Source organism: Bubalus bubalis, chromosome 2, assembly GCF_019923935.1.
Source record: "Bubalus bubalis isolate 160015118507 breed Murrah chromosome 2, NDDB_SH_1, whole genome shotgun sequence".
NCBI classification, from domain to species: Eukaryota; Metazoa; Chordata; class Mammalia; order Artiodactyla; family Bovidae; genus Bubalus; species Bubalus bubalis.
The window spans coordinates 123,890,821-123,906,315 of NC_059158.1; the positions used below are offsets into that span (position 1 = coordinate 123,890,821).

Genomic DNA, 15,495 nt, shown 5'->3' on the forward strand with positions numbered 1-15,495 from the left:
GGTGTGTTTACAGAAGCGTAACCAGAGATCGCCTGGAATCCAGAAACTCCAGGTCACAGTATATGTAGTGAAGAGGACAAGAGGAGTTGGGGTGCCATTCGTGTTGGTGGCAGGCAGGTGCACCCAAGACAGTGGTGTTCCACCGCTGGTGGCCACAGCCCATTTGGGGTCCTAATCCTGAAATCCTCCAGCCAAGTGGTCAGGGAGCTGCAAAATCTTCTGGGCCAGCCGAGCCTACAATCCTAAGATGTTCTTCACTGTGTTTGGATCATCTCCCCCGGACCCATGGGGAGAAATCTAGATGAGACTTAAGAATTAGTGCTGAGAACTTGAGTCTTACAGTTAAAACCTTGAAACACAGTGTTTTCAGCACAGGGTGTTTAAATGAATGGAAGGATTTTAATGCCTTTTTCAAGGAGGGTGTCTCCATATTGGCAAAACTAGAGAATAAATGGGTGTTAAATAAACAGTCTTAAATCCAGTAGTATTTGTCTTCTACCTTTGTTCTTTTTAAAAGTTGTTTGCATTTCCATCTGAATTTTAGAATTAGCTGATCAGTTTCTACAAAAAACACTTCTGGAAATCTAATTGGAATTGTGCTGAAACTATAGATCAGTTTCAGGAGAATTGACATGGTATTGAGTTTTCTGAGTCATGGAACATGGTATCTTTTTATTTAAATCTTATTCCTCTGTTTGTAGTTTTCAGTATACAGGTTTTTCACATCTTTGTCAAATGTATCCTTAATTATTTCATGTTGTTGATGCTGTTAGAAGTTGTCTTACTATGTTTTAATTTCAGATTGTTCATCACAGTTAGAAATGCAATTTTTTTTATGTTGCTCTTACATTTTCTTAAACTTTCCTTTACCTTGTGTCTTCTAGGAGCTTTTAAAAACTCTTTTCCAGCAGATTTTCTTCCTGGAGAATGAAGACAGTTTTAATTCTTCCTTTCTAGTTTGATCTTTTTTCAAATTATTTGTTTTATTTTTGGCTGTGCTGGGTCTTTATTGCTGCATGCAGGCTTTCTCTGGTTGTGCTCGGGCTTCTCTTGTTGCAGAGTTCAGGCTCTAGGGCATGTAAGCTTCAGTAGTTGTGGCACATGGGCTCAGTAGTTGTGACTTGTGGGTTCTAGAATGTGGGCTCAGTAGTTTGGCACACCGTCTTGATCTTTCTGGACCAGTGATTGAATAGGTGTCCCCTGCATTGGCAGGTGGATTCTTAACCATTGGACTGCCAGGGTAGCGGTGATCTTTTTTATTTCTTTTTCTTTACTGATAGCTCCAGTATAGTGTTGAGTAGAAGTGGTGAAAGCAGATATCGTGTCTTGTTCCTTATCTTAGTAGGGGACACTCAGTCTTTCATTCTTAAGTGTGCTGTTGGTTTTGGGCTTTCACAGATGCTGTATATCAGGCACGTTAAGGAAGTTCCTCTATTTCTCATTTGTGGTAAGTTTTTATTAGGATTGGATGTTAATTTTTGTCAAAAGCTTTTTCTGCACCTATTACAATGATCATATGGGTTTTCTTTTTATTTATGTGCTGAATTATATTGATTGAATTTTCAAGTGATAAAGTAACCCTACATTTCCGAAAGAAACCCCACTTAGTTATGATCTGTTATACTTTTTATATATTATTTTATTCAGTTTGCTTGCATTTAGTTTAGAATGTTTGCTGCATCTATGTCCATGAAGGATATTTCTCTTCAGTTTTCTTGTAATATTGTTGTCAGATTTGGTGTCAGGGTAATTTTGGCGTCATTGAATGAGTTGGGAAGTATTGCTTCATTGCTTTTCAGTCTTCTAAAAGAGTCTCTGTAGTAATATTATTTCCCTTTAAATATTTGATAGAATTTTCCTGTTCTGTTCTTCTAATGCAGAAGTGTGATATACAGGAGGCTTTTGAACAGCACATTTTTTTCTTTAACACAAATGAAGCAGTTCAGGTTTTCTCTTTCTTCCTAGGTGAGCTTTGACAGTTCATGTTTTTTCAAGGAATTTGTTTTGTCTAAGTTCTTTAATATTTTGGCATAAAAGTTGCAATATTTCTCTATTATATTTTCAATATCTCTAGAATCTACTACTGTCATTTCTCTCATTCTTGTTATTGATAATTTGTCATTATCCCTTATTAGTCTTGTTAGAAGTTTATCACTTTAGATTAAATATTTTTAAACATTGTAAATGCTAAATAAAACCTTGCTTCAAGTTTATATGTAGCTTATGGGCCACCCTTTGTCTACAAAGTCTTAAAGGAAAAAAATAAGCAGAAAATATTACACTTAACCAGGTTCCCATTCAGAACAAGGGCCAGTAGATAGGCATTATCACATATATAAAACCTCAGGGAATAGAACATCTCTGACCTCATTTTGAAAAAAAAAAAAAAAAATTTTTTTTTAATGGTAAGTTTAAGCCATCCAAGAGAAATCAAAATGACTCAAGAATAATCTTGATGAGCTAATTAAGAATAAAGATTAAAATCTTTAAATATGGAACCAATCCTTACCAACTATGATAATTAAAACCTATAGCATAGTATTAAAATATTATGAACTTCCTTGGTGGTACAGCGGATAAGAATCCACCTGCCAATGCAGAGGACACAGGTTCTATTTCTGGTCCAGGAATATTCCACATGCTGCAAACAAACAAAGTCCAAGCACCACAGCTACTGAACCCTTGCTCCAGAGCCCACGAGCCGCAGCTACTGAGGCCCCATGGTGTAAGTGCATGTGCCTAGAGCCTGTGCTTTGCAATGAGAGACACCCCCACACTGAGCAGCCTGTGCTCCACAGTGAAGATAGCCCCTGCTCACTGCAGCTAGAGAAAGCCCGTGTGCGGCAACGAAGACCTGGCCAGTGCAAACCCCCCATAAAATATATGTTGTAAACTTTGACAAAGTACAAGCAAGAGAAAGCAGGGACTAGTGAACTATGAGAATGCATATTAACAATTAAATGTTAATATGCTAAGTTTTTGAGCTTTTCCCTGGCCTTTTTATTCTCCTTTTCCTTTTTTTTTTTTTTTTTTAATATAATGAATGGTAGCATTTTTCTTTCCTTTAATTCAAAGGAAATCCATTTAATATTTTTATTGTGACGTATATAGCATAGTGACATTGTAATAGAATTATGTCCATATTTATAGCCTTTCCTATGTATGTACAGAGTTTCAGAATGATTTTTGCCTACTTATAATGGGGTTTATTTCTTAGGGGTATGGCTGTGGCTAAATCTGTTTACTTTTTTGTTGTGCTTGTAGATATTGTTTGCATCACGTAAAATAAACCTGTATTCTTTCACCAACTGGTATTTTCTCATTGTTCTAAAGACAAGTATCTTACTGTCAGAAGTTATTGTTCTTAGATTATGGTATAGTTTTTCACTGTGTTCTAATTATACTAAACCCTTATAGAATAATATTATGGATAATATGATATATAAACAATTTCTCCCTCATATTTTAATTTAATCTTTATATATTTTTATTATGAAATTCAATTTGTTAATTAAGCCTTTTGAGTAGTGGTGTCCCATTTGAATCCTCTTCACCAGAAAAGTACCATATCAGTCAGGAATACAGAAAGCCTTTTTGATTTTTCAAATAAAAACAATTATGGCAGCTGGTTACACAGATGTTAGAAAGACTGAAAAATCCAAAAGGGAAGGGGGCTTTTGGAGAAGCAAAGAAGAAGAATGGGTAATGCCTAAGGATTTGAAGCTTGTGTCACTCATAGGCTATAGAGCCCACAAATCTAGACCTGCTGCTACACTGTTGAGCACTGTAGGTTGGTTCTGGACCTGCCAGGGAGGTGCCGCTTTGACTGGGGATGGCACCATCCACAGGGTTCTGTTTCTTTGTGTGTTCTATCCCACCAACTCCAGCATTTGACAGTCCTCAGCTTCTGACTTGCTCCACTTTCTGGTCTCCAACCAGAAAAAAACAGAACCTAACAGAAAGCCAGCTTGCAGAGGAACCTCCAGCCTCCCGCAGAGCTGAGCTGAGCAGAGAATGACTGGATTGAGGCCTCTGGCAGCTCAGTTAACATGGAGTTAAATGAGTGTATAAGTAAACCATGTATGTCTATAGTTATAAAAGTTAGGTTTTATTTTTCTAGTCCTTAAGAACTTTAAAAGACATATCCAAAATGTCTTTAATCACCTAAATGATTAATAGTATTGTAAATGATATAGGAATGGCAGCAGGACAAATGTTTGTCTGGACACAGTCCTATGCCTAATGGATACACATTAGATAAATGTTTTTTTCCCTCCCTCATAACAAGCAGTGGTTAGGAATACTAGGGGGGCTTCCCCGGTGGCTCAGTGGTAAAGAATTCGCCTGCAATGCAGGAGTCACAGGAGATGCAGGTTTGATCTGTGGGTTAGAAGATCCCCTGGACCAGGCATGGGCAACCCACTCCTGAATTCTTGCCTGGAGAATGCCATGGACAGAGGAACCTAGCGGGCTACAGTTCATAGGGTTGCAAAAAGTCAGACACGACTGAAGTGACTTAGGACGTAGCACGTACACAGGAATACTAGAACTATTGTCATACTTAAAATGTTGAAATATGAAGACTGAGGGATGGAATTTGGAATATCGGAGGATGTAGTGCTTACTCTACCAACTTCCTCATACACATACCCTTATTATCTCTGTTCCAAAATATTCAGGGCATTATAGTCCTTGTTCTAGTGTGGAAATACAAAGCAATAGTGAACCTAAATCTGTTACCTTGTTCACAGTTCAAAGTATAGTTTATCCTTAGAGGAAATATATTTTATCAAGAAACATCAATGTATCTAAATTTTAAAATCATGATAATTTTTCTGACTTTTCCATTAAAACTTCAACAAACATGCCATTCTGTTCACATTTATCTATACTTGTCTGTAGAAGATGATCTTAAAATTGCTTGCTTAGCTTTGGAAATCTGTATTTGGCTGCTTTTGTATATATTAAATTTCTATATGTAAATGGTTTTTTATTTGGTATTCTAGACATTTATGTTCATTCACTTAGGTATGTTATGTGTCAGGTAACGGGTTCTCTGAGAACTGAGTTTTTAATAAATTTTCTGTGAACTATTGGAGTACCACAGAGGAATCTCACTTCTCATACATAAATGGTGTGCTTTGAGACAGATCAGCTCCAAGACAGTACCCAACTCCCAACCACATTCTGTGCTTTGTTCCTTCTCTTATAAAAATTTCTGGAGTTGCCTGTATCTGGACATGAAGAGATTTGAGGATATATCTATGATCATTATCAGTAGATTAGGAAGAAAAGCTTCCCAGGGAAAGAGCAGTTAGTTCTTGAAGATGTCCGCATGTATCAGGCCCTTGATTGTGCTCTGTTGTGCTGTGCTAAGTCACTTCAGTCGTAGTAGTAGTAAAGACACTAGCCAAACCACAGACGTGGGGAGTGAGGGCAGGGCTTATATGAGCTGGGACAGAGCAGCCTATTTCTGAGTCTAGAGGGAGTGCCTTTCCAGGGCATAGCAGAGAGGGTTTCCTCTCACACAAAATTACTTCTTTCACACTAACTTCCAAATGAAAGAGTATCTGAAAACAGTGTCTTTGGAACAAGTCCTTGTTCATTAATGGAAGAACTGTAATTAAGTTTCATCCATCCAGATTGAAGTGGAGTATAGTCCATTCTTTTTACCCTCTGCTCTGTTTTCTCCACTAGAGATATTGTCTCATGTAATTGTAATCTCATCATGTTGTGTGTTGTCATTTTATCTTGTGGTTCTCTTTAAGGTTTTCTTATTGTACATATTTATGTATTTCAGTGGGCGAACTGAAGTTCAGTCAGTTCAGTATGGCAAAGAAAAGGCAAATAAAGACAGAGTGTTTGCAAGGTAAGTGACATCTAATTCAGTGTCTTGAGTTGTTTTCAAAGCAAGATTAAAATTACTGAAAACTCTTTTCCCACATATGATCACAGTTACCACATGATCCTGTCTTCAGTTAAACAATAAATTATGTTGAGGAAAAAAATGCTACATTTTGTTGGAAGTTTTTTTTTTTTCCTTTTGTTAACACTTTTGAAAAACATAATAACTCATGTATTATCCAGCCCATTTCCATCTTTATTTAAATCATATTGTTAAGAAGTTGCTTTTTATTTGGGTACTGTTTTGTTATCTTCATTTTTTAAGATCTATAAATAACCAATTTGGTTTTTAAAAGTGAGATGACATGATCAGATTTGTGGTTTAGAGAATAGTTTTATGAGTAAGGACAGAAAATGATTTGGAAGTAAAGACTGGATACCCAGAGACCAATTAGGTAGTAATCCAAATGAAAATAGCCAGGGCCTGAACTAAAACACTGGCAATGAAATGATTAATTGGGAACAAATTTGAGGAATTTACTTTGTGGGTAGAGCTAGCACAAATCCTTGACCAGTTGGTAGAGGTATGTGAGAGACAGGAGTATCTGGAAAAGACTACCAGATTGGAGTGATGCAAATTGGACAGGAGTTACAGGAGAAAACGGATAGTGATAGAAAAGTTAAACTGCACAGATCTAGTTTGAGATGTCTGAGCAGTAATCTAACAGTATTATCCAGTAGATGATTACGTAATTAGAGCTGATGAGGGAGAATGACCAGATTGGTGGCAGCAAATATTAAATTGAAGACCTACCGTGCTGAACATTATTTCAGGCCCTGGAAATACAGTGAAGAAGAAGATAGACATCTTGAGTCTAATGAAGTTTAAACTCTAATTGGTGCAACAGAGACCTACAGTAGGTGAAGGACTGTGGCAGGGAAGGCCGTGAAGCTGGAGCCCATAATGGGCCAGAGTGTGCAAGGCCATAGTCAAGGAAATGGTCAAAGTGGCAGGCGGCAGCTGGAGTCTCTGTGGCCCTGTGCTGGGAATGGTAAGGACTTAGGAGTCTAAGTAGGAGCCACGGGGACTGAGAGCATGGGAGGGATGTAAACTGACTTACATTTTTAAAAAATATGGTAGCATTCTCATGCTTTGGAGTGATAAACTGAAATATTTCCAAATATCATATATGGTTTCTAGGATTTGCTTCAGAATAATTGGTGGGAAAGGCAAAACAAGATTCTCATGATGATGACTGCTAAACCTGGGTCCTGAGTACATGGAGTTTATCAAACTTTTCTTTCTACTTTGTTTATGTTTGAAATATTCAAAATAAAAATATAGGGGAGGGTGGAAGATTATCCTGGCTGCTGGGGTAGGATCACTGTATGGGGTGTGAATGGAAAGAGGGTGATCAAGTAATCACATAATGGCTAATACTTATTTTGTACTTATCTGTACCAGTCAGTTTTTATATGTTAACTCACAGTTTTCAAACTCAGTGAATTACTGTAATAAATCTAATACAAATGAGAAAACTGAGTAAGTTTGAATAACATACCTGAGATTGTTATGTAGATAGTGAGGGATGCAGACAAGATTCTAACCAGGTATCCTAGGTTCTAACCATACTTTTAACCTCTTTGCAGTAGTTTTTGCTGTTCTGCATCAGACATGTGAATGTTTGATTCCTTCCCTGCCACAGATGTGAACAATGATCCTATTTATTGTCTGTCTCCTCCAGTAGGATGTCAACTCTAGGAGGGTGGCAGTTCCTCGGTCTTATTCACCATAGTAGCCACAGCTCTTTAAAGAGTTCCTGTGCTGAGAGTCTGCTGCCAGTGGAGGCCTGAGAGTTTTAATAAATGAGAATTAGGCAATTTTGTTTTTGACTTTAATTTTCTTCTTAGTCTTTATCCAAAAGACCTCCCTGCTTTGTGTTTCTAGAGTAAAAAGTTTTTGTTTCTTTTTTCTTTCCTCTAAAAGTACAAATTGCTTTATTTTTTTCTACTCATATAAATGATAGTTCAATTTTTTTCAAAGTTCCAACAATGTCAAATAATGTAAAGAAAAAATATGACCCCAAAACAGTGTTTACTGTTCATAATTTTACCATATATATGCTCACCGAGATGTTTCTATGTATGTCTATATTTGTTTCAAAAATTTTTTCATGCTTTTTCTTGCTTGTTTTTCTGTCAGCGTATCATAGGAATTTTCTTCAATGTTGAAAAATCTGCAGTCATTTATGTCAGTAAATCTTAAACAGCTAAGTCCTTTTAGCCTAATCTGTAGCTTTAACTCTAAGATTCTTCCCTTTGTTCTGCCACTTATCTGCCTGCAGAGTCAGGAGTCATTACTTAATCTGAGGCTGTGCCAGCAGTATTCCTGGAATGCTTGTAAAAATAAATAATAAATAATATTACAAGTGCCTTTGAGTAAGGACATTTGAAACAAAATAAAATCATTAAAACGTGATTTTTGTGTGTTTGAATAATAAAATTTAATTTTTTTTTCTTCTTTCCTGATTTACCTTCATCCTGATTTGTGTATGAATAATCTACCCAACTGGAAAATTGTTGGTGAAAAATGCCTTGATACAGGAAAGATTTAGCTGGTCAGGGCTATAGCATTTTGCTGTGATAAGTTTAACTTGAATTGGAATGATATAATTCATTTTGGCATTTGTTCAAAGAAGTTGTGAAATTTTTTTTTTTTGCTTTTATTTTTAGATTTATTGATGGAAATATTATCTATTTCTCTATTAAATATAAATCTTAGTGTCATGTTAGTGTTTTGGTTATTCAGAAAAAGAGAAAAAAAGAAAGTAAGAACACTTAAGTTATCTACCCTAATAGATATGGCTACTGAAATTATTCAAATTCCTCCTTTCTACAGTCATAGATACCCTTGTTTCCAGTTAGAAAATTCTAAGGACCTGTATAAAGGTAAAATGAACAGCAGAATGTTAATTTGAAATAATTTTCCTTGAAATTGCTCTTGAGAAAGAAATAATTTACTTCCTATCAATTCTGCTTTAACTTAGAATGGGTACATGTTTATTCTAGTTCTTAGTACTATAACTTTTTTGCAACACTCCTTTCAGACTTGTTAAAATCAAAATGAATACTTTCCTGATTCTTCTTTGTTAAAACTGCACCATAACAAAATACTTATTTTTTTTATTCTTTTCCTAACAAGAAGCTTAACTACTTTGCTGCTTGATCTTTATAAAAACACTGAACATGATTTCATAACTGGTTCTATTGTAATATGATATTCTAATATGAATACCAAATCATAGATGTATTATATGTTAATATCACATGCAAGTGACTTCCTTTATTTGTATGTGTTAATGCTTTAATATTTTGAGCATATCACATTTTGAGAAATATGCAGATAGTTACATCTGCATCTTAGTTCTTTTTTTTCCCAGAGTGGTTCCCAATATGTTTTATTTTTTCAATTTTATTTAAATTTTTAAAAAATTTTATTTTATATTGGAGTATAGTTGATTACGGAGAAGGCAATGGCACCCCACTCCAGTACTCTTGCCTGGAAAATCCCATGGATGGAGGAGCCTGGTGGGCTGCAGTCCATGGGGTCGCTAAGAGTCGGGCATGACTGAGCGACTTCACTTTCACTTTTCACTTTCCTGCCTTGGAGAAGGAAATGGCAACCCACTCCAGTGTTCTTGCCTGGAGAATCCCAGGGACGGGGGAGCCTGGAGGGCTGCTGTCTATGGGGTTACAGAGAGTCAGACACGACTGAAGCGACTTAGCAGCAGCAGCAGCATAGCTGATTAACAATGTTGTGTTAGTTTCAGGTGGACAGCAAAGTGATTCAGTTACACATATACAAGTATTAATTCTTTTTCCATTTCAGTTATTACAGAATGTTGAACAGAACTCCTTGTGCCATACAGTAAGCCTTTCAGTTCAGTTCAGTTCAGTTCAGTCCAGTTCAGTTGCTCAGTCGTGTCTGACTCTTTGCGACCCCATGAATCGCAGCACACCAGGCCTCCCTGTCCATCACCAACTCCCGGAGTTCACTCAAACTCATGTCCATCGAGTTGGTGATGCCATCCAGCCATCTCATCCTCTGTCGTCCCCTTCTCCTCCTGCCTCCAACCCCTCCCAGCATCAGAGTCTTTTCCAATGAGTTAACTCTTCACACGAGGTGGCCAAAGTATTGGAGTTTCAGCTTTAGCATCAGTCCTTCCAATGAACACCCAGGACTGATCTCCTTCAGAATGGACTGGTTGGATCTCCTTGCAGTCCAAGGGACTCTCAAGAGTCTTCTCCAACACCACAGTTCAAAAGCATCAATTCTTCGGCACACATCCTTCACAGTCCAACTCTCACTTGCATACATGACCACTGGAAAAACCATAGTCCTGACTAGACGGACCTTTGTTGGCAAAGTAATATCTCTGCTTTTGAATATGCTATCTAGGTTGGTTATAACTTTCCTTCCAAGGAGTAAGTGTCTTTCAGTTTCATGGCTGCATTCACCATCTGCAGTGATTTTGGAGCCCCCAAAAATAAAGTCTGACACTGTTTCCACTGTTTCCCCATCTATTTCCCATAAAGTGATGGGACCAGATGCCATGATCTTAGTTTTCTGAATGTTGAGCTTTAAGCCAACTTTTTCCCTTTCCTCTTTCACATTCATCAAGAGGCTTTTTAGTTCCTCTTCACTTTTTGCCATAAGGGTGGTGTCATCTGCTTATCTGAGGTTTGTTGGTTATCTATTTTAAATATAGCAGTGTGTACATGTCGGTCCCAAACTCCCAATCTATCCCTGCCCCTCAGCTTTCCCCATTGATAACCATGTTTGTTCTCTTAAGTCTGTGAGTCTGTTTCTGTTTTGTAAATGAGCTCATTTGTATCATTTTTTAAAGATTCCACGTGATAAGGGGTATTGTATGATACTTGCCTTTCTCTGTCTGACTTACTTCACTTAGTAATAAGATCACTGGTCAGATAGTTCTTTATTTTATATATACATAATTAAAGTGTGAAATTATTAAGCGTGAAATTATTTTAATTGGTTATCTTATAAAACAAATACGTATTATTCAGTGACTAATAGAGCTAAAATTCCAATACGATGGGCCCCAAAGAAGTATCATGTTTCTTTTGTTGTGCTGGAATTATATGAATCCTCTTTGAAATACTAAGTCATCACTAGGATGGGGTTTTTATTATTAGTACTGTTTTAATGATCTTACTAGCTCTGAAAGACTAAGCTTTTCTGGGATTGTGGTAATCTGATGCACATCTATCACAATACCCTGGAGGTCTTTAGCAATTATTTAATTATTCTGTTAGCGTATTAGAGAATTCTAGAGTCCTTGCCTACTCCTTGGGATTTCAGTTGGCAGTATAAATAGATAGAAAAGGTTTCTCCTTACACTTTTTTATGTAAGATTGCTTTTTCAGCAATAATAAATATTAATTTATTTTATTTTTCTGATACATCAGTTCTTTGAATTGCTTCCAGACTTTTTCAGTTGTCATATAATATCTAAGGAAAAAACAAAAAAATGTTCCCATGCAACAGAAAAATAAGGTGCCATGGTCAGAAAATAAATTTACCACATTGCAAACACTGATGAAGTGTGGTATTTTTTTCTCTGAAATTTCCACACTGAACAGGAAACATAGACAGCAAGCTTGAGTGGGTGGGTCTCTGAGGTTGAAACTGTTAATAAAATAAAATACCTTGAAATTTAGTTTTAAATGCAAAGCATTTCCATCCATGTTTAGTTTATTAACAACAGTAAAGTGTTCTGATGCTTTACATTAGGTGAGTATAACTAGATTTTTTTTTCCTCCTTCAAATAACTCTTTCCCTTTTTAGAAAATGAAAATAGGTGATCTCTGATTGTGGTTAGTGGACTCACTTAAGCAGTTTACATTTAATAATCTAATATGTGAGTAATCTATTTATTACCTTAAGAATTAGCATTAATAGAAAAGCTATAAATACTATATGTTATAATAATCTTTATTTCAGTTTAAAAAAATCTAATACATGAGATTATTTACTTTTTTGTGAATGATGAGGCAGGCTAAATAGTATACCGAGTTATTTTCAAATCAGAAAAACCTGTAATTTAAACTCATGATAATGGGAAGTGTTTATGTTTAGATTACTTCAAATTCACTTATGAAAAGTGAAATCTGAGTCAATGATTTTTTTTTTTTTTGGATTGATGACATTACTTCTCTTTTAGAAAACTTTCAGTGTTCTTAAGGAGATGTCAGTCAACTATATTTCAATAAAAAGAGAAAAAAGCAATGTCATTGGCCAATGTAAAAATATTTTGGCTATGAGTACATGAAATGATAGAGCATTTGTGTGGTTTGAATTCAGAAGTAAAGTTGTTTGTGATTTAATAATATTAATAAAACATGGCACTGAAAATTTACATACTCATAGGTCATTTCAGAAGGTAGGGAAGGACCTTGGGAGCATATATTTTACAAGTAAATTTAGGTATTTAGATGTAGAAGCCTAAATGGTTTGTCTAAGGGAAGGTCAAAGCTAGGATTAATAGTCCCCACTCATTATTTTAATGTTTTCTACTATGTATATAAAATTTCTTGGGTACTCTTGGTCAGTATTACCATGCTTTTTAAATCTGTTCTGGGTGCATCAGTGAATTTATTACTGAAATATAAAACTATCTGAGTTTAGAAGATGATATAGTATGTATTTTTATGTAATTTACTTAATTCATTACATTAATCTTCATATGACTCTGCATGTCAAAAAGCTAGGCATTTAAATAGATGTCATGTATGTTTCATAAACTTTGGCCACTTTTTGAATATGTATAACAAATGACTTCAATTGTTAATTTACCTAAAATTCTAAGGTTGTTTGTTCTCTGCAAAGATCACTTAGTCTCTGTATCACTATAGTAACTGACCATATAAAGAAACATACGCTGTGCCCCACCGTGAGACAAAATAGTTAACTTTCTAAATGTTTCCTAAAGAAGAAAAAAAAATCCACTAGCCTACTGTATTTAAAAGGGGAAAATTTAAATAAAATATACACAGCGTTTTTGTCCTGTCCTTACTGAGTCAGAGGATCAGGGTTTCAGTTTAAGGACACCCAGGAAATGATATGGTAGGAATTAAAACATCCCAAGATAAGAGTCACAGAAACTGGGGAAAACAGACAGACAATGGCTATAATACTGATAGTATCTGGGAAAACTTGCTAACCAGCTGTTCCATTGTTTTTTTCTTTACTGTCCTTGCTTTGTTTCTTTTTTCTCCTCTTCCTTCTTCTCTTTCCTTCTTTTTCTTAGCCTTCTCTCTTCATATAAACAGATTTACTATCTTAAGAAATTGTTTGGTAAATAGCCTCCAAATGCATTGATTTCTTACAAGTAAAAGCATTATGTTTACTCATCTAAACTATAGTCTATTAAGATGATTTCTAAAGTTTGGTACATAGTTTGGGGTTTAAAAATAAACATTTTTACATATTATTTAAATTGTTACTCCAGATCCCCAAGTAAGCCCTTGGCACGGAAATTAATGGATTGGGAAGTAGTCAGCAGAAATTCACTATCTGATGACAGGTTAGAAACACAGAGCCTTCCTTCACGATCTCCACCAGGAACACCTAACCAGTAAGTACATCAGGCGTACGTTTTGCTAGGTTCTAAATTTTTGGCTGTATGTTTCTAGGGGCTGAACATCATCATAATATGTAAAATTTAAATTGTTCATTCAGGCATGATTGTCATTGCTCCAGGGCATTATTTTCTCTTATCTTGAAATTCCCTATGTAAGCAGAGCAGGAAATAAAAATGCTCTCTTAACTACAAAGCTGACTTTCATAGTCAGGTTACTGACCAATAAATCAAGATCTCTTAGTAGACTTAAAATCTAGGGGTATGGTTGTTGATGACATAATCCTTTTCCTTGTGTGTCTCCAACACAGTTTCTAGGGGACCACATATTACTTGAATATGCTAGGTGCTGTGATTTTCTTACTTAAGCTCCTACCCTGCTCCTGGGTTGCGACTGTCTGTGTTCTAGGAAACAGTGGTCTCCAGCCTCAGTTCCCACAGGCGCAGCCATAGCTCTGCTGAGGAGCACAGATATTCAGTAGTTACTGTGAATATGTTTCATCCTAGCATTTCTCACAAAAGCTGGATGCTTGGGTGTAGGGTGTAATAATAATACATGTGTTCTGGCCAAAGATGTTATCTTAATTTTATAGAGTTAACAGATGTGTTGTATTGTATGTATGTGATTAAGATAATGATAACAAAATGAGTGTCAGTTGACTGTTGAGTGTCAGTTGAATGTTGACTGTTCTTGTTAACCCCCAAAATATTTGAAGTTTGGCGTGGAATATAATATTTAAAGAAGTTCCTTTGGACATACTTTATGCACATTAATGTTCAATAAATGTGCTGCTGCTGCTGCTGCTAAGTCGCTTCAGTCATGTCCGACTCTGTGCGACCCCATAGATGGCAGTCCACCAGGCTCCCCTGTCCCTGGGATTCTCCAGGCAAGAACACTGGAGTGGGGTGCCATTGCCTTCTCCCAATAAATGTGCACTAAATCCTAAAAGCTGTTTTGCTGATGAGTGTCAGTTTAAGAGTAAATTTCTACTGTATTGGATGTAAAGTATGGTCATAAACAGTTTGGTTCATAGCATGTTGTCTTCCTTACTACTAGAAACAAAATAGACTCAAAAGTTTCTCAGTATCTTGCTAAGTTATCTTTTTTATAATAGACTGCATATAAATTCAAAGGCTAATCAGCTTGCTTGAAGAAGATCCTGAACCTGGTCTCTTTTCCAGCCAGCCTTTCTTGTTTCCAGTATCCCTCTAAACAATTACAGAAAATTGTAGAAAACACAAGAAATTTAAACCAGACAATTGAATTAATTAATTGTCACTAACTCTGGTCAAACTTTCTGGTAATAAAACAATTTTAGGTATGATCTGAAAAAAAATTTTTTTCCCCTAAATTTTAAAGTGACTGCGTCTCTTATGAGGATGGAAATGTTGTGTTCAGTATCTCTATTCTTAGAAATTATAGAAAGCCCCATTTACAAATGAAAGAATTTATTAAAGGACTAAAAAAGAGTTCAGACCAAATATGAAAAGATATTTCTGAATTATTTATTCCTTTTATTTTGTAAATGCTGCTTAAGATGCAAATCTGTAGTGACTAAAACCCAGAAACATTAAGGTTGGTAGAGATAACAGATGATTGAAACAGATAAAATCCCCATGGCAGATTGCTAACTATAGCTCAGATCTTTGACTTCCTATTCTGTGTTCTTTCTGTTTACCCCATACTGTCTTTGTCAGAGACTCAGCTTAGTAAAATGTGGTTAGTCTTAAAACACATACCCACTTTCTAATGCAATCATATAATTAAGAAACTTGAAAATACTGAGGTAAAGCACATTTTCACTCAGTTTCTCTTCCTCTTCTCATAGTCGAAATTCTGCGTTCACCCAAGAGGGAACCCGGCTGCGGCCATCTTCGGTGGGTCATCTGGTGGGCCACATGGTCCACACTTCCCCGAGCGAGGCCTTCGGGAATCATCACTCTCCATCTTCCACACAAGCTAATAGCATTGTTTTGGAATCATCACCGT

The 15,495-nt window shown here is 36.1% G+C and overlaps 1 protein-coding gene across 6 annotated transcripts in view; it reads left to right on the forward strand.

Annotated features, from left to right (window-relative positions):
- Window positions 1-15,495, forward strand: part of PTPN4 (protein tyrosine phosphatase non-receptor type 4) — a 197,265-nt gene that overhangs the window by 129,500 nt on the left and 52,270 nt on the right. For all 6 annotated transcript variants that reach the window (XM_044936424.1, XM_045164288.1, XM_045164290.1 and 3 more), the window contains exons 13-15: window positions 5,801-5,869; window positions 13,377-13,502; window positions 15,335-15,493. In XM_044936424.1, the coding sequence (XP_044792359.1) occupies window positions 5,801-5,869; window positions 13,377-13,502; window positions 15,335-15,493 (354 nt within the window). The remainder of the gene's footprint in view (window positions 1-5,800; window positions 5,870-13,376; window positions 13,503-15,334; window positions 15,494-15,495) is intronic.